The 20,923-nt window shown below is 38.2% G+C and overlaps 1 protein-coding gene across 1 annotated transcript in view; it reads right to left on the bottom strand.

The window, feature by feature from the left end:
- Positions 1-9,023: 9,023 nt before the first annotated feature.
- The window catches only part of htr7c (5-hydroxytryptamine (serotonin) receptor 7c), a 54,361-nt gene continuing 42,461 nt past the window's right edge, over positions 9,024-20,923 (bottom strand). The window contains exon 2 of the mRNA XM_057832359.1: positions 9,024-16,153. Within this exon, the coding sequence (XP_057688342.1) occupies positions 15,415-16,153 (739 nt within the window). The 3' untranslated portion in view covers positions 9,024-15,414. The remainder of the gene's footprint in view (positions 16,154-20,923) is intronic.

Raw genomic sequence — 20,923 nt, 5'->3', positions numbered from 1 at the left:
AATATTTGATATAAATTACTTCTTCTTATCTTGCTATGTTTTTATCCAGGACGAGGTAAGATATTCGCAAAAGTGAAATGTCTTTTCCTAAAATAAATCAAAGCTTCCTCACTTACAAGAGCATATTTAAAAAAGCAAAGCAAAGTGACTGTATGCATTTAATTGTCAGCACTGTCAGGAAGGCTTCTGGGCAGCATCCCGTCTGTGCAAGGTTCATCTGCTACTTTGCTGCACCCCAATGCTGTATATACATCTTCACATGCACATTTTCGCCTCTTCATCACCCGCTCAGCACTATTATCAAGAAAGCTGGCTCAAGATACAAACCATGTTTACTACAAGTGAAATGCAGTTGCCCTCATTCTAAGTATAATTCCTGTTGACATGGATGCTTGGATATTGGACATTGTCACGGGGCTTCACAAGGTGCACTGAGGCATTCTGCTATTTTATGTGCCCAAGCAAAAGGTCAACATGCTGGCAGAGGACAAGTCCCTACTTTACACTCCAGGGACATTCAAATATTTTCTTTCAGTGTCAGACTGCTGTAAATAGTCAAACATCAGACCACTGAGCATCTTTTAAGTACTTCCCATAAAAATTCTGAAAGGGTTTTGAAGGTGTGTGCACCGGGATTGGAAGGATTCCTACTGTGAAATAGCCAATGTTGCTTGGATATTTTCTTTTTTCCTCATTAAAAAAAAAAAAAAAGTCAAAATAATAAGCTATCCCATTTGTCACTATATCACATTAAGGCACTGGATACGTGCTTAAGGCTACCTTGACAGTCCAGCATTGATTCCCAGCTAGGGTGCCTTGGCAGCCAGGTGCACAGTGGTATGAAAAAGTATCTGAACCTTTTGGAATTTCTCATATTTCTCCATAAAATCCCTATCAAATGTGGTCTGATCTTTGTCAAAACCACACGGATGAAAAAACAGTCTCTGTGTGACGGGTACACGCAGGTCCGCGTGTGTGAGGCGGTTCCTTCCCTTAAAAACCTTCCCTCCGATGCCTTCAAGTAGGGACGCTGACGGCTGCGCCGTTGGCTCGAGCTTTATTTACGCAGTGGCTAGCGTCCCTGCACTGTTGATATGGAGCGCTGCGTGGGTTCGCATCTCAGCCTGGTCAGAGAGGTGGGAGCGGATCGCGTCAAGGCGCGGCGCGGCGCGTTTCAAACCGGTTCCATTGGTGCCGTGACCCGGATCGGCAACAAAGGTTTTCGGGGGGTGAGTGTGACGGGTACACGCAGGTCCACGTGTGTGAGGTGGTGCGTGGAAAACCTTACCCTCCGATGCCTTCAAGTAGGGACGCTGACGGCTGTGCCGTTGGCTCGAGCTTTATTGGCGCAGTGGTTATCGTCCCTGCACTGTTGATATGGAGCGCGTCGCAGCCTGGTCAGAGAGGTGGGAGCGGATCGTGTCGGGGCGCGGCGCGTTTCAAATCGGTTACATCTGCTCTAACTAAAAACCCCCAAACATTTATATGGTTTCATATTTTAATGAGGATAGTGTGCAAATAATGACAGAAGGGGGAAAAATAAGTAAGGTCACAATCACATTTAATATTTTGTGGCTCCTCCTTTGGCAGCAATAACTTCAACCAAACGCTTCAGCTGCAGATCAGTCCGGCACATCGATCAGGACTAACCTTGGCCCATTCTACTTTACAAAACTGCTGTAGTTCAGTCAGATTCCTGGGATTTCTGGCATAAATCGCTGTCTTTGGGTCATGCCACAGCATCTCAGTGGGGTTCAAGTCTGGACTTGGCCACTCCAGAACGTGTATTTTGTTATTCTGAAACCGTTCTGAAGTTGATTTACTCCTGTGTTTTGGATCATTGTTTTGTTGCAGAATCCATTCTCTTTTTAGCTTCAAATGTCTGACAGGCGGCCTCAGGTTTTCCTTCAAAAAATCCTGATGAACTGAATTAATTCTTCCATTAATGACTGCAAGTTGTCCAGGCCCTGAGGTAGCAAAACACCCCAAATCGTGATGCTCCCTCTACCATGCTTCACGGTGGGGTTGAGGTGTTGATGTTGGTGAGGTGTTCCATTTTTCCTCTACACACAATGTTGTGTGTTACTCCCAAACAATTCAACTTTGGTTTCATCAGTCCACAAAATATTTTGCCAAAACTTCTGTGGAATGTCCAAGTGCCTTTTTGCGAACATTAAACGAGCAACAATGTTTTTTTAGACAGCAGTGGCTTCCTCTGCAGAGTCCTCCCATGAACACCATTCTTGGCTTCTTAGTTGATGTGTACACAGAGATATTGGACTCAGCCAGTGATTTCTGTAAGTCTTTAGCAGACACTCTAGGGTTCTTTTTTACCTCACTGAGTATTCTGCGCAGAACTCTTGGCGTCATCTTTGGTGGAGGGCCACTCCTTGGGAGAGAAGCAACAGTGCCAAACTCTCTCCATTTGTAGACAACTTCTCTGACCGTCGACTGATGAACATCCAGATTTTTACAGATGGTTTGGTATCCTTTCCCAGCTTTATACAAATCAACAATCCTTGATCGCAGGTCTTCAGACAACTCTTTTGACCGAGCCATGATACACATCAGACAATGCTTTACATCAAGGCGTGTGTTTTATAGTGGGCAGGGCAGCTTTCAAGCACTCATCAGCGATTGGGCACACACCTGACTTAAAAAGTTTGGTAAAAATTGGTTTCAATTGCTCTTTAACAGAGGGTTCACTTACTTATTTTTCCCCATTCTGTCATTGTTTGTGTGTTATCCTAATTAAAATATGAAAACATATAAATGTTTGGGTGGTTTTAGTCAAAGCAGACACTGTATTTTCATCTGTGTGATTTTCAGTGCTGTCACAGATTGTTTGAAAAAGTAATTTAATTACTGATTACTGATTACGCCTCAAAAAATTAATCTAGTTACTTTACTGATTACTTCATTATCAAAGTAACTAAGTTACTAAGTAACTAAGTAATCTATCAGTTACTTTTTACCATTTTTTCTCCCTTTGCCACCTCAACACAAGAATGACAACAGAAAAATGTCATCACATGTCAAGGACTTTCCGATGATTGAATTTAAAGGGGTATATCAGAATTTTTCACATACCGTATTATAGGATTATAAATCGCAGTTTTTTTCATAGTTTGGCTGGGGGTGCGACTTATACTCTGAAGCGACTTATGTGTGAAATTGTTAACACATTATTATATCATTTCCCATGTTATTTTGGTGTTTTTGGAGTGACACTGATGGTTTGGTAAACTTGTTAGCATGTTCTTTATGCTACGGTTACCTGAATAACTCTTAATAGCTATGTTACGTTAACATACCGGCCACATTCACATTTCGTTGTTTATGCATCATGTAATATTATCATACTGTATACTTATTCAGCATGTTGTTCTCCATTGTATTTTTAAATTGCCTTTCAAGATGACATATCTGTTCTATGTGTTGGATTTTATCAAGTAAATTTCCCCCAAAAATGCAACTTATATTCCAGTGCGACTTATATATGTTTTTTTCCTCTTTGTTGGGCATTTTATGGCTGGTGCGACTTATACTCAGGTGTGACTTATAGTCCGAAAAATACGCTAAGCACCGTTGACTCGTGCTAGCTTAGCCACTCCGGAGCCCTGAAACTATAGAATATCATACAAACTGCGTGGAATTGTTGAAATCAACTTCACCGACTAATTAAACCCCGCTAACTCATAGATTAAGCCTAATGTCAAAACTTCTGAATTTCGGGTTATGGTTAACAGCATATCAGTGCCAATGTAAAACAATGCAAACTGACTGCACAATAATCAACAACAGACAAGTGGATTGTACAGTGCAATGAGCACAATGGTGGGCGCGGATGCGCGTGCACAACCCGGAAGTCCTCCTCTCAACACACACGCAGTCAATTTGGCCACAATACGTGGCGGCAACTAAGCACTTTACACTCAATCGGGCTTACAACACATCCCAAAGATGCTAAACGATGCTAAAACATGTTAAACAGAAATTTGACTATTGTTAAATTATTTAACATCTATATCCTTCCCTTAGCTCAGATTATGGAACAGTACGACATCTCCTATCACACCTATGCAGATGACACACAACTGTACATTTCTGTGTCCCCACCTGATTATAGTCCCTTAGTCTCCCTGAGTAAATGCATTCATCAAATCAATGAATGGATGTGCCAGAATTTTCTCCAGTTAAATGTGGAGAAGACAGAAGTGATCATTTTTGGGCCAAAAAAGGAAAGGTCAAAGATAAGCAGGCACCTTAGCACAATGTCACTTACAGCCACAAACCAAGTCAGAAACCTTGGCGTAATTATTGACTCAGACCTCAAATTTGATAGCCATCTAAAGTCCGTCACTAAATCTGCTTATTACCACCTAAAAAATATAACCAGAATTAAGCGGCTTCTGATTCAACAAGACATGGAAAAACTTATGCATGCATTCATTTTCAGCAGATTGGACTATTGCAACGGTATATTTACGGGTCTTGATAAAAAATCAGTCAGGAAGCTGCAGCTAGTACAGAATGCTGCAGCCAGAGTCCTCACAAATACAAGGCAGCTGGACCACATTACACCGGTTTTGAAATCGCTACACTGGCTTCCAGTGAGTCAAAAGATAGACTATAAAATACTACTGCTCGTCTGCAAAACACTTAATGGCCTTGGACCAAAATACATGCTTGATTTGTTAGATTCTTATGAGACATCTAGACCCCTAAGGTCATCTGGAACCAGTTTCCTGCATGTTCCAAGGACAAGAACCATAAGGGTGAGGCAGCATTTAGTTATTATGCTCTTCACTTCTGGAACAAGTTACCTGAACGTCTGAAGTATGCTGAAACTGTTAGCTCCTTTAAGTCAGGGCTAAAAACGCTTTTGTTTAGCACTGCATATCCATAACTGTCTATATATCTCAATCTACTTGCTTTCTATTCCTCTTGTGCTTATCTCCATTGCTGATTTCAATCATTATTTAGTAGTTTTTGTTTTATTTTTATTTATTTATTTTTATTCTACTTGTGATTAAATGAGATTTTTATGTATAATTTTATTTCCTATTTTGATTGTCCTGGTTTTTACGTTGTATTGATTTAAATGTGATTTTTATGATCTTCATGTGATGTAAAGCACTTTGAATTGTGTTGAATTGTGCTATATATATATATAAATTTGCCTTGCCTTGCCTTGCCTATGTGGTAAGACATCAACAACCTCCCTACTGTTATAAAAGCTTATCAGGTATTTCACAAATGAAGTCATTGGCTGCAATTGCTCGTTATAGACTTCAATGGAACTTAATCATTATCATTCAATAGTAAATAGATAAATAAAACATTTTCTAAAAGTCAAGCTTACTTGATATTTTATGTTTTTGCGGGTAGCTTAAATTGATGAATTGAGTTACGAATACTCTAACACTTTTGCCTTGACAAAATTGATTTTAAAACATATATAACTGCTTTTAAGTGTGCCAGACATCCCAGTTAAAATGGATCATATGTCTATTGCTATCAATGGCAGTAAATGAGTTAATGTTCCATAGTGCTCACATTCAAAGCAACACTTTGTAACTTTTAAGTTTTAGTTGATTTTAGACAAGATTTGATTTTAAACAACATTTCTGTTTCCAGCAGCTGTGTGTAGGATAAAAAGTAATAAGGAAATAAATCCAGTTATGGATAAACAATAGCATATGACGGTTAGCAAACGTGTGGCTTAGTGTGGCTAACCCCACCCGAACTCGTCAGGGGCGGGGGTCACGCCAGCGAGTGAAAATCGGGCCAATGTTAAGTCTGCATATCCTGGTAGCTGCCCTTTCTTTTTCCTCCTCAGACAAAACTTTTTGTCTGTTGCTCTGCCATCTTTGCAGAATTCGCGCAAAAGCGTTAGCATGGACTTCCGTCTTTATAATGAATAGGGAAAGGAAGAAGTGACATAGGCCGTAAAGCAGTCAGCACATTTGCAGGGGTTTTTTTTGGTGTGTATGGCAGGGTTCCTGCCACCCTCCTCAAAATTAATTACTGCCAGTAAAAGCGATACAGACCCCCTCAAAATGTAAAAGAGGTGTCATTCAACTAGTTGTCTGTCGACATATCATCCCAAATGTTATGACAATATTTTATAATGGTTTAAAAGTCACCTATTGTTGCTTTAACATGCCAATCAACAGCATTGCAGCTCAGCGACATTCGAAAAGTCATTATCTGATCTTTAGTATGTCATTTTCCACTCATGCTGAAAGTTTTAAAAAGCACTTTCACACAGTTACAGTTACTTCCTCTATCTGTGCACCACAAAATACTTCCATCAAGGACATAGTAGACTGCTTTCTTCCAAACAATATAGCCCAAACAAACATAGTAATAAGGGTAGTTCTTTTGGGTAAACACTTCAGCAAAGGCTTCAAACATGTCTTTAGGTGTGCTTTTGTCTGCATGCACGCATTAGTCTCATCTAGAAGTGTGATTAATTTTGAATGAAGTGCATCGTGCTAAAGATAAAAACAAGCTTGAGTGGGAATCACAATAGAGAATATTGTGCAGTGTGGTTGCAGTATGACCAACTCAATCAAAATACAAATGTGAGGATTGGCCAGGACCACAGCGGCATTATTACCAGGGATTTCTTTATTTACAAAGTCAGTATATAATTTTCCACTAAAGACCATGACAAAGTGTTGATACAGAGCAATCACAGAGCAGTTGAAGATCCACTTGAAATGATAGAAAAAGAGCTGCTGAAATAGTTTGTCACATCAGCCTGGAGGTAATGTACAGTATTTTCAAAGTCGAGGTAGAATTAGCACACACACAGTTTGACTGATGGCTTGGATGCAAATTTATACAAGTGACCAAAAACTTGTAATGGAAGTGTTTACGTTTTGTCAAACAAACAAGACAGAGACACCGTTGAGTAGCAGTGCAACACTTTTTAAATCATTTCTTCTCAATTGTTGTCACCTTGGAACCCGCTTTTTTTTTTTTTTTTTTTATTGTCACACTTTAACAAGTAAGAAAGTATTTTTAAAATACAGCCTTTGAAAATATAATGTATGTATATGAGCCATTCCACCGAAACCAGATAGTAGGGTAAATGTTTTAAAAATGAGATTTTTGACTGATCTTTTTTTTTGTACTCTTGATTAGCTTTTCAAATCTGCAAATATTTGAAATCCGAATTGGCGAAGTAATCACATTTTGCTCTCCTTGAAATTTGAGGAAATTCAAGATCATCAAACATTTTATTTTTAACTTGTTCTGTTCAGTTGCTTAGAAACTAAGAATGGGAATCTGAATGTCTTTAAAGGCTGAACAGTTTTAACCTGGCACATAGGGGTTTGATGTACTCCCGTAATGGTTGTTTATATTTATTGGTTTTGGGGGGACAGCGAGACATGAAGAACAGAAGTAAAAGTGAAACTAAAAATGTTTTTTTAAAAACACATCATTAAACATATATGGCGGAAAACACAGCCAAGACTGAAAAAGCAGTTTCTGCTCTTTCACTCTTCTTTAAAAGAAACTGCTGTATTTTAAGACAAAACAACTATTGTGTTTGATAGAACAGTATGTCTATATGCTGCCATAGCAGATTCATGGCGCATGAAGCCCCCGAACTATTATTAATTTGTCCGTTTTACCCTGAAAACCCCCGTTTACAGACGTCACGCAACCGCTTTTGTTTCAACCCAGCCATAAAATAAAGGTAATTATTTATATTTATTATTCAAAATGTCTGTCGTTTTTAGCTTAGAATCATTAACTGATGTCTCATATTTCGTTTTTTTATTTATTTATTTATTTTTTTTAACTACTTTAAAAAATTATTCACTCGCATATTTTAAACTTTTAAACAATTACGTCAAAATGAAAAAAATGGTGTCTGTAAAAAAGTCACGGATATCTACAGTAACTATCGCTAAATTGTATTTTTTTGTTACTGTCGCATTTTCCCCGATATGTTAGATGATAAATAATCGATCCGAACAAAAAAAAGTGGAAAAAAAAAAAACGTTTAAAAGGGTAAATATATAAAAAAGAAAATCTCGATGTCTCCTTGATGTCTGCTATTTCTGCATCACGACCCTTGTTATATTACCATTTTTCCCCCATAAAATCCCCCAAAGATCCAGCTGTGGCCATTCACAGCTGTGTCTTGACACTCAGTGATACATGCAACATGGAGTTTTTGGATCAAAACAAGGTAAGTACACGATAATATCTGGTTAAAGTCATGGCATCTGTAATTCTGCTCTCGCATGCTCTCACCTCCATATATGGTTTTGCTGTTTAAAAAAACATTTTTTAAAAAATGCCCTCCTGTTCAAAATTTTCTTCCCCCAGAAAATTGAGATTTTAAGCTTTCCAATGATGTATCACACATATATAGGACAATTTTGAAATTTGGCCAAATATACGTATATAAAAACGACTAATTTTCTCCCGATTAGTCAGCCGACTATTTTTACGATTAGTCGTCTAATCTATTTTTTTTTTTTTTTTTTTTTTTACTAATTTAGCAATAAAAATTTTGCTGACGCTTATTAATTCACAAAAAAATTTTTAGAACACTTTATTAAAGTACAAATAAACATGTAAATACCAATAATACATCACAAATAAACAATGAGGTAAAATGCTGATAGCATTAACTAGTGCAAAAGAATGGAATGTAAACAGATTCAGAACACTGACTTTGCCTTTCCGACATGATTCAAAACAATTCTTAAAAAAATATCTTACATTAATATTATAGTAGACTACTATATATAATAGTATTATAATAATTGTAATAATTACTCATTGCCATTCAGATTTTTCATAAAGCATGTCATTTTAAAGCTAATTTTAGTGTAGAATCTAAAGTATGTAGGATTAACTCCAGAAATCGTTACTTTTATGACAAAAATGTCGTTTTTATTTTGAAATGTTGACCTGAAGTACTTTTCGTCATTGCATGTGATGTCAATGATATATATATATATATATATATATATATATATATATATATATATATATTTTTTTTTTTTTTTTTTTTTTTTTTTTTTTTTGCAAATGCTGTTAACCAGCTATTTTTTATGTTTGAAGTGTCACCTTTTAACTGCAAGTTTGTGTTTTGGAGAAGACTGCAAATGTTTTATAGCACGCACAAATATATACACACACACGCACGCGGCGATAAAACGCGGCCATGAAAATTACCGCCCTCATTTTTATTTGCCGTGCGATAAATGGACTCATTGCATATCGCAGCAGGCTTAGCAACTTCAATAAAACATGTCGTTAGTTAGATAGATGGACTTACGATCTGCCAGCTTGTTGTCTCCTGTCGTCTTCCAAAATTACAACTGGGTGACAGCGCTTTAGGTGTTCATTTACAGCAGTACTTCTCAAATGGTGGGGCGCGCCCCCCCCAGGGGGGCGCAGAGCAATGCCAGGGGGGGCGCGAGTGACCTCGGGGAACATGCTTTTTTTTTTTTTTGCCGTACTAGAATAAAGTGTACTTGCACATCCACTCCGTGGGTGGCAGTGGCGCTCTCATTTTCAAAGTGCGTGCAGTATTTTTGAAGTAAGCAAGAGCACACGGAAGAGACTCATGCAGAGCTGGACTCACGCAGCGACCCACTGTCTTCTTCGGTTCTCACGTGTCAGGCCGAGAAGTGCCGTCTTCGGCTTGGGATCGTCACGACCACCGCCCTCACCTACGGTTCTCCCTCGGCCGCCGAGAATGCGCTTTTTTCGGGCCGTTTGCCTTTGACTTTTAATAGAGTGGGAAATGAGGAAAGACCACTGTTTACTGAGTCTAAAAATGATTATAGCGGAGAAGCCAAATCAGTTAAGACGCCACTTAAAGACATTAGACCTCAATCTCATTGATAAGCCGCTTGATTGTTTTTCAGCGAAAATGTGCCGAATATTGCCAATTGTCACAATCGTCCCGCTTTGTCAGTGTTATATCAGTAAACCAGTGAGCACTGTGGTGAATCAGCGAAAATAAAAACTTTCCTTCTGTCCAAAGACTTTCCCCCCCCCCTTCTATTCAGTTTTGGGGTTTTTTTTGGTCAAATTTTTTGGCATGTTGTCCTGAAGAGTAAATGTTTCTAATCAATTTGAATTTGTTATTATTTACTGATTTTATTACATTTTATTTTTCAGTATCAAATGGTCAAAAATGTACCTTGAGTGTATTTTTACAGTTTGGATGTGACTTTTTTTTTTTTTTCTTTTTTTAACTTCAGGCAAATTGATGCGCGTTAAGTCTTTTCTGTTACAAGCAACACAATGTTAAAAAAGTTATACTTTATTATAAGTTGATCTATGTTACTTTTTTTCTTTAATAGAAAAAGAAGGACTCAATGTTAGGCTGAGGCGTACTTATAATAGTAATATAGACGAATGATACTATTTACAGTGGCGGCAGAGAGTTGGGGGGGGGGCGCGAAACATTTACGTCTTCCTTGGGGGGGCGTAACAGAAAATAATTGAGAAGCACTGATTTACAGCCCGCTCAGCTTGTTATGCAAGCGTGGCACTGAAGAGACAGGACACAACAGTGTACCCTCCTTTGTTTCGTTGAAATAATTCAATGTTCTGGCCACTCTGGTACGCTTTTTTGGCTTTGTGCCACTTTCCCCGCTTACATACCGAGCATCCGAAATTCTCAACTTTCCACGCATATATTTTTATAACCGTTCATTAACCGTCGACGGGATGTTGTGCTTGTCGACGCATTTACGTCATCGATGAAGTCAACTACGTCGACTAGTCGGGATAGCTCTAATATATATGCTTCATTATACAAGTAGCGTTGCTGCCTACTCTTGCCGAGAGGACAGCAAGTGGGGAGGGAATACTTAGCAAAAGAAAGAAATAACAGAAACAAAACAGTGTGAATAGGTGAGTGTGCAAACCATTTTGATAATGTGTAGTGATGGACCCATTATTACGACAAATCATCTAGTAATCAATCGACATCTTACAATGTGTTCAGTGGCCGTATCACATTTTGACACTTGGTAGCAAATATCTGGTTTCGGCAAAATGACTCATATATTTTTGAACATAAATACACATTTACAAGTAAAAAGTGCCATTCAGAGCACCTCTTTTAAGAAGCTAAGGTTGAATATGACAACGGTTTGCACAATATTGAATATCTTGGCTTCTATCTATTATTTATTAAAGTGCAACATTAGTAGTTCTTTTTAGTAAACATACTACAAGAAAAGCCTTAAAGGGAACCTCGGACTTAAGACTTGTAGGCTCTAATAAGCCACAATTGTTCTCTTTTATCAAAATATTTTATTAGAAACACATAAAATATTGCTATTCATTTAAAAATCTATAATTTATAGTACATGTTTTGACCTACGGAGGGCGCCTTGTTTTATGCGCCCAATGGACGCTCGGGGTGACGACGTAGTTTGTCACTGTCAAGAGACGAACACTACTGGTGTTCTCTAACTCCTTCTCCACGCCAAGACGTCCAACACATGTGCACATCGTTTAAAAGCGACGAGCACTTACTATTTGTGTTTTGATTGAGTCTTTTATTACCTTTTTATTGCCTCAAAATACTTTTTGCCTGTGTTTCCCTCCAATAGTTTTAAGCATTGGGTTTTCTTGTGGTAGCTTTAAAGCATATCGTTGATCTGTTCACTACATTAGTCACATAGCATATGTTCAACCACCCTTATTTGATATTACCACGTTTAAGTACTTTCTTAAGGCATCCTTAGTATCTTCCGTCTGTATGCATCTAAACAAAACAAACTGAAAGTGCACGGTAGTACTTTGGTGTCAAATTCGCCTCTTGTAGGACGTTTCACCGGTGTAGCACATTTTGGACACGGGTTTTCTCATGCCCTCGTCTCATCCCGTTTTTCCTGTTCATTTTGCTTTTGCTGCTCGTTTTGTTAAATATTGACAGTGCTGTCATGCTCATTAATGGTTCTCTCGGGTTCAAAATTAAAGGGCTGAACAGATGACATGTTTATGACACTAGAGCAGTGGTTCTTAACCTGGGTTCGAACGAACCCCAGGGGTTCGGTGAGTAAGTCTAAGGGATTCAGCGAAGGTAATGAAATGCAAAGCCCTATTTTCATACGCTGATTAAATATAGGCAAAGTGGCTTTTTAGACCAGGTTTTAGATTGGTTTATTTTTCATTTACAGGCTTATCGTAATTTTCGGACTGTAAGCAGCTACTTTTTTCCTTCATTTTCAATCCTGCAGCTTTATTTGGGTTAGTACGTAACACTTTATTTGACAGCAGCGTCATAAGACTGTCATAAGACCGTCATTATTATGATATGACACTATCATGGGCATTACTGAATGCTTATGACGGATGTCATTAAGTGTCATCCAGTAAATTTTGTCACTAACTCCATTTATCTCCAGCTTGGATTTATACATCCATTCAAAAGTGAGATAATTTGCCAGATAATACTAAATGACATCTGTTATAAGCATTTATTAATGCTCATGAGAGTGTAATGTCATAATTGTCTACTGACAAGTGTTATGGCGCCACTGTCAAATAAAGTGTTACCAAATACCATAACTAGCAATGAATAAAAACACTGGAACAGTAATTGAAGAAATAATTAGCACAGAACATGAATTTTGATTGTTATTTACATCTGTAGCGCTGCAATGCATGCTAGGAGGCATGTTGGACAAAAACAGTGTTGACAGCAGGTGGCAGAAGAGGTTGACTGTCTTCCCCCTAGGGAGCAGTGATAGCCAAATGAAGCAATGGTTGTTCATTTGGTCTTAAGACAGTCGTATGATGCCGCTGTCAAATGAGGTGTTACCGGTTAATATCTTTTGGTGTAAATATCCCATAATACAGTGAGGACAGCTGCGGCTTATAGTCCGGTGCGGTTTATCTTTGAACAAATGCCATTTTCATGCCAAATTTAGTGGGTGGCGGCTTATAGTCAGGTGCTCCTTATAGTGCGAAAATTACAGTAATCCATTTCTTTTAACTGCTAGTCCTTGATCTGATGAGAAGAGAAACTGGTTTGCTCAGTTGAAGGTTGACTCGCACTTGATATGAGGGAATACAACAGACCAATGGGCAGCGTGGTCTCAAATTTTGACCTGTGTATAAAACACGCTGTCAAAAGAAGAATTTTGAACAGGAATTTGCTAAATTATTAGCTTGCTAGCTTAGATGAATTTGAATTTGGGGGGGAAAACTGGCTTCATTTTATAATTCCGAAGAGTTCAGTTAATCCACATGTGAAACTTGCGGGGTTCGGTACCTTTAGCAAGGTTAAGAACCACTGCACTAAGGTCATACTCTGGAAGTCCGGTGTAGCCTAGTGACATCACCGCCCTGTGACGTCAACAACAATGGCGACCTCCTAGTTAAACTAGTTTTATTAAATTGTATAAAAACAAAAACATTGAGGGTTTGTAATATCAAATTATTTTAACTAATAATAATGTGTAACACTTTATAATAACTATCCATTTTACTAGTTAATAGATCATTAGTAAACTATTGAAAAATGATTTATTGTTGATTTGTGAAATATTTGTTAACAGTTTGTTAAGCATTTACAATGTGTTGTTAACCTGAAACACTGTGTAATGTTTGGCATTTCATCTTTCAGGTTAAGAAATGCCGTTCACTTCAAAAGAAAAGGCATTTTTGTCACGTCTCGGAAGTCTTGTTAGTGTTTTGTGTTGATTCATGTCAGATTCTTTTATTTTGTTAGTGGCGTGCCTCCTAGAGTTAACTTTACTTCCTGCCTTTGCCAATCAGGCTGATTGCGTCCACATGTGACCCTCTGTATAAATAGCCTGCTTCTAACCTTGCCCAGTGTCGGTTTGTCTGCTATCCTGCCACGTTCTACACCACGTCCTTGTGTAAGCCCCTTTTTGAGAACGATTCAAGTTTTTGAACTAATGCCTTTTTGTTTCTAGTGAAATCTACTCAGTTGATTGATGTCCAGCTGTTGCTGTGAATTTTTGTTGATTAATGTCCAGCCGATACTGTGAATTTTTGTTAACCTCCTTTTTTGAACTTTATGAACTGGAAAATAAATCTTTGGATTGAACTGTCGAGCATTTGGGTCCTTTAGTGCATCCTTGTCAATTTTGATAAGGCATTTTGCATGCAGCGCTCATGTTGCACATTTATGAAAATCTGCCATAGAACCAACAAATATTTGTACTCTTCTTTGTATATTTAACCAATAAAACTTATGACCTTCAACATAAAGTGTATATAGTTTTATTAAAATCCATCAATGAGCATGGGCATTTAGAATGGGATCAACCATATTGGAACACCCTGTAAATGCTTAACAAACTTAACAAATACTTCACAAATCAACAATAAATCATTTATCAACAGTTTACTAATGATTTATTAACTAGTAAAACGGATAGTTATTATAAAGTGTTAACAATAATGTTTATCTTTTAAGAACAACAAGTCTTTTATCCTTGGGTCCCTTTAAACTGAGGGTCCCCTAGAGGTTTTTATTACATGCCAGCAATCCATCCAAAATGGCTACACGACCCACCGCTTCTCTATTGAGAATCACTTCTCTAAATCACAATATCTTATTAAGCAAAGTTTACTTGCTCCTTTTTTTTAAGGTCAGCAAGACAACTGTGGTGTGAAAATCAACAGCAGTTGAAAAAACTCAAGACAGATACAATTCAAGTGTGATAATGTGAAATATGGAACACTTATGGTGACGTTTGACGAGTTCGGATCTAAAAGGGGAATGTAGGACAGATCTTTCAGGCATACACCAAACAAATCACTGACATTTTCATTGGTGAAATCCATGTCATCTTTCATAATCACAGTTTAAACAATTTGTGGAACATTTATTATCTTTCTTCGTTAATTCAGTGATACAAGCATTTTAAAACTACGACTTCTAAGAGAGAAGCGATGCGGGTGATACCTCAAGTGCACAGTAAAATACACAGGATATGTTCAACAGAAGAACATTTTGCTCAACCCCTGTTCCTTATTGAACATAATTTTATAGTATACAGAAATTGATCAGCCTTCATATTTATGAAGACCACAAAAATGACAGATTATGTAACACAGCTTGTGTCACCCAACAATAAATGCACAAAAGCAGTGTCGACTTGAATATTTCACAAGTTCACTCCATGATTTTCTTTCCAAAAATAGCATAACTGAGTCTCTATCTCAAACACACACGCATAAACAGACATAGAAATGACAATGCTGTCTATCTGCCTTTGCAGTGGGACCACAGAGTTACCAACAGTGACTCACATTCTGTCAGAATGTATTTTATCTACAGGCCTGCTCCATACACGCCACAATCCACGAGGTACACTAGTACAAGCGCAGGGCCAGCACGTCTCACTGTGAGTCAATGTCAGCTGTGAAACTTCTTTAAACCTTGAGGGCTTCGTGCACGCCCACCGCCGACAGTCGGCGGTTGATGTTTCGATATCTGCAGCGAAGAAGGTCACGATAAGTGGAGCGCAGGTCTCGATTGAAGAAGGCATAGATGAAGGGGTTCATTAAGGAGTTGGCGTAACCTAACCACAGCAGAGTGCGCTCCAGCCAGATGGGTACACAGCTGCACACTACCCCACAGATAAAGGGCCTTGCAGTGGACAGAATGAAGAATGGCAGCCAGCACACAGTGAAGACCCCAACTATAACCCCTAGTGTTGTGGCCGCTTTCTGCTCTCGTTTGAAAATGGAGATGTTTCTCCGTTCACGGTTCAGCAGTCGGGACAAAGCGGCGCACTCCTCCGCCACACCAGGAGGCTTCAGGCCCTGCATTCGTAGCGCCTCATTAGTCACCGTTTCGAGGCGCTCGCGGCGGGAAAGGTCAGTGAAGCGGTGTTTGGCACCACTCTTGCGGGCTGCCCGGAAGATTTTGTAATACATGAAGAGCATTACCAGCATAGGAATGTAAAAGGCTACGGCTGTGGAATAAATGGTGTAGCCAAAGTCTTGGCTGATGAGGCACACGCCGGCTGTGTGGACGTTTTTAGCCCAGCCGCAAAAGGGGGGCAAAGTGATGGATGCTGAAACCAACCACACGCCCAAGATCATCTTTGCCATCAGCTGACCATTCTGTCGTGCCGGGTAGGTTAAGGGCCGTGTGATCCCCAGATACCTGTGAGAGGGACACAAAAACAGCATTACAAATTGATTGTGCTCAGAAAATAAGTATCTTATGAGGCACAATGGCATGTATCCCATGTTCTGAGTGCCACAATCGTTAGCAATACTTAAGATTGCCGAATTAATACACTGGATTTAAAACACCTAAGAAGACAAATATAACCGCATTCTAAAACATATACACAAAAGCTTGATTTAAGGAACATACATTAACACAACAACAAACAGACAGAAAAAAGAAAAACATGATAAATCCAAAAACATGGAAATAAAACACAAAGATAAAGCGAGTAAACAAAGGTTTTGGGGGGCATTTTTTTAATAGGGATGTTATTTAATAAAGATAAACAAATTAAGGTACTCTACTTACCTGTGTAAATCCTACAACTTCCTCATTACGAAGTACAATACACAGATAAATATACTCAGAGGTGAGTAGATTTGCCAAAAATTTTACTCAAGTAAGAGTAGCCTTACTTCAAAATAATATTACTCAAGTAATAGTAAAAGTAGTCCTGGTAAAAAAGTACAGTGGTATGAAAAAGTATCTGACCCTTTTGGAATGTCTCACATTCCTGTACAAAAACTAGGGCTGTCAAAATTATCGCATTAACGGGCGGTAATTAATTTTTTTAATTAATCACGTTAAAATATTTGATGCAATTAACGCACAAATGCCCCGCTCAGACAGATTTAAATGACAGTACAGTGAAATGCTTGTTAATTGTGTTTATGGAGTTTTGCCGCCCTCTGCTGGCGCTTGGGTGCGACTGATTTAATAGGCTTCAGCACCCATGAGCATTGTGTAAGTAATTATTGACATCAACAATGGCGGGCTACTAGTTTATTTATTGATTGAAAATTTTACAAATTTTATTAAAAGGAAAACATTAAGAGGGGTTGAATATAAAGTTTCTATAACTTGTACTAACATTTTTCTTTTAAGAACTACAAGTCTTTCTATCCATGGATCGCTTTAACAGAATGTTAATAATGTTAATGCCATCTTGATTTCTTGTTATAATAAAGAAATACAGTCCTTATGTACCGTATTTTGAATGTATATATCCATCTTGTGTCTTATCTTTCCATTCCAACAATAATTTACAGAAAAATATGGCATATTTTATAGATGGTTTGAATTGCGATTAATTGTGATTAATTACGATTAATTAATTTTTAAGCTGTAATTAACTCAATTAAAAATTTTAATCGTTTGACAGCCCTAATAAAAACACCATCAAACGTGATCTGATCTTTGTCAAAATCACACCGATGTAAAAACAGTCTCTGATGTAACTAAAACCACCCAAACATTTATAGGTTTTTATATTTTAATGAGAATAGCATGCAAACAATGACAGAAGGGGGGTGGGATAAATTAACCCTCTGCCTAAGAAGACTTAAAGAGCAATTGAAATCAATTTTTGCCAAACTATTTAAGTCAGTCAATCACTGATTAGTGGTTTAAAGCTGCCCTGCTCCCTATGAAACACACACCTGGTAAAAATTGTCTTGATGAGAAGCATTGTTTGATGTGCATCATGGCCCGGTCAAAAGAGCTGTTTGAAGACCTATGATCAACTCTTGTTGATTTTTCTACAGCTGGGAAAGGATACAAAACTCTAATCTCTAAAAGTCTGGATATTCATCAGTCGACAGTCAGAGAAGTTGTCTAGAAATGGAGAGAGTTTGGCACTATTGCTTCTCTCCCAAAGAGTGGCCGCCCACCAAAGATGACGCCAAGAGGTCAGCGCAGAATACTCAGGGAGGTAAAAAAGAACCCTAGAGTGTCTGCTAAAGACTTACAGAAATCATTGGCTGAGTCCAATATCTCTGTGCACGCATAAACTATATGTAAAACTATGGCCAAGAATGGTGTTCATGGGAGGACTACAGGGAGGAAGCCACTGCTGTCTTAAAAAAAAAAAAAAAAAAAAAAAAACATTATTGCTCGTTTAATGTTCGCAAAAAGGCACTTGGACACTCCACAGAGGATTTGGCAAAATATTTTGTGGACTGATGAAACCAAAGTTGAATTGTTTGGGAGTAACACACAACGTCATATGTAGAGGAAAAATAGAACAGCTCACCAACATCAACACCTCATCCCCACAGTGAAGCATGGTGGAGGGAGCATCATGATTTGGGACTGTTTTGCTGCCTCAGAGCCTGGACAACTTTCAGTCATTAATGGAAGAATGAATTCAAGAGTTTATCAGGATGTTTTGCAGGGACACCTGAGGCCGTCTGTCAGAGAGTTGAAGCTAAAAAGAGGATGGATGCTGCAACAAGACAATGATCCAAAACACAGAAGTAAATCAAGTTCAGAATGGTTTCAGAAGAACAAAATGCACGTTCTGGAGTGGCCAAGTCAAAGTCCAGACTTGAACCCTTTTGAGATGCTGCGGGATGACCTAAAAGCGATACATGCCAGACATCCCACGAATCTGACTGAACTACAGCAGTTTTGTAGAGAAAAATGGGCCAAGATTAGTCCTGATCGATGTGCCAGACTGATCTGCAGCTACACTAGACGTCTGGTTGAAGTTATTGCTACCAAAGGGGGGAGGCACAAAATGTTAAATGTGATGGTTCACTTACTTATTTTTCACCCCTCTGTCATTGTTTGCATGCTGTCCTCATTAAAATGTGAAAACCTATAAATGTTTGGATGGTTTTAGTTCAAATAGACACTGTTTTTTCATCAGTTTGATTTTGACAACGATCAGATCACATTTGATGGTGATTTAATGCAGAAATGTGAGAAATTCCAAAAGGTAGATACTTTTTCATACCAATGTGTCCAGTTAAAAGAATACTCAAGTAATAAGTAACAATGTCGGTAACTGCAGATTTATTTATTTTTTTAAATAATGGTTGTTGTTTTTCCTCTCAGCAAAACCTATTTATCTATATGACCTATTGTTATAATGACACTGTACAATAACTCATTACATAAATACAAAAAAACACCAATAAAATATAGAAACAACAACAACAAAAATCATTGAATTCCAGCGAGAGAAACAAAAAAGACAGAAATGAAGCATTATTCATCTAAAGAGCATGAGTGCCCTTTAGTGGCCAAAATAGTTTCTAGTTTGAATAGTGAATAGTTCTTTCATGGTTACTATTATGAAATTAAAACGATCACATCTCCTGTTTTCCATGGTCAATCGGTACCAAATAAAAGCTGGGAGAGAGGTTAAAATCCACACTTCCGAGTCATTGTTTAGGGCAGCACATGACAAATACTTCATTTTTTACGGTGCTTTAAAGACGCCATGCGATTGAACAGGCCGGCACGATCATAGAACGGCAAGCTGTCATCAGACTGGTGTAATGGAGTCATGTGATTATTGTTGCGAGTCTCATTGGTGAAATTGGTAGAGCTCCTCTTGGCATCACTGGCAAAAAAATAATAAATCTAATACGTATAATAAAGAGAAAAAATGTAACGGCTCTTGCGTAGCCTAAAGTAGCGGAGTAAGAGTAGTGATTTTTTTCTTCACAAATCTACTCAAGTAAAAGTAAAACATATGGCTTAGTAAAACTACTCTTAGACGTACATTTTCCTAAAAGGTTACTCAAGTAAATGTAACGGAGTACATGTAACGCCTTACTACCCACCACTGCATTTACTACTATAATATCTGCATCACACACAACACACACACTTACTTAGAACCCATACCCTAGTTTGAAACCCAAATTTAAAAACTGCAAATCCAGTTTTAAACACCAATACTTTTTTATACCCTACTATGGAATCTTAACCCAGTGGTTAAACCCATATTTCAAACCCTAACCCTAGTTTGAAACCCTCATTTCAAATCTAAACCCTAGTTTGAAACCATCAAATGGAACTGTAAACCCTAGTTTGAAGGCCTAAACCAGGGGTGCCCAAATCCGGTTCTCGAGAGCCCCTATCCAGCTTGTTTTCCATGTCTCTATCCTCCAACACACCAGAATCCAATAATCAGGATTGTTATCAGGCTCCTGCAGAACTTGCTGATGAGCTGATTATTTGATTATGGTGTGTTAAAGGAGGGAGACCTGGAAAACAAGCTGGATAGAGGCTCTCGAGAACCAGACTTGAACACTCCTGCCCTATTCTATAACCTAAACCCTAGTTTTAATTCTCTAATGTGAAACCCTACTTTGGAACCTTAAACTAAATTTGGGGGGAAATTAATGGGTTTTTCTGTCAAATCTTAGTAGAAGGCCCACTAAAGAGAACTTACTTATATTTTTCCTGGTCAGTGGCAGCCATATAGGTCTGTGTATTATTCATATGAAAGCATAATGACAGTGAAACTTTGACTTACACAGACTTGACTTGCACATTGAGTGTGGAAAAGGCGCAGTCATTAATGGAGTCCAGTAATTATCTTATAGGGGCATTAGTGTATAATTTATCATCACTTCGTGCCTAATTCTAGTGGGTCATTCTCAACTTGCTCTGAGATCCTTGTTATCATCTTGCTACATTGTTTTCATTGTGAGGGTCTGAGCAATCCATCACTTTTTTTTAAGAAAAATTCTGAGATTTGCTGCACGTTCAGTGTATATTCACATTGTGTCCTTTCAAAAATTAAAAAAAAAAAAAAAAAAAAAAAAAAAAAAAGGACTCATGCAATCCGCAACTGCCAAGCGTGCAATTAGCTATAATTTTGTGACTTTGGCGAAATGTAGCTGCTAAAAGGGGAGCCGTCAATCAAGTTAGCAGCTCAGTGGATTCAAATAGCAGCTGAAGAAG

The sequence above is a fragment of the Corythoichthys intestinalis genome, chromosome 3 (assembly GCF_030265065.1).
Source record: "Corythoichthys intestinalis isolate RoL2023-P3 chromosome 3, ASM3026506v1, whole genome shotgun sequence".
NCBI lineage: Eukaryota > Metazoa > Chordata > Actinopteri > Syngnathiformes > Syngnathidae > Corythoichthys > Corythoichthys intestinalis.
This window is presented reverse-complemented; position numbering and strand designations above follow the sequence as displayed.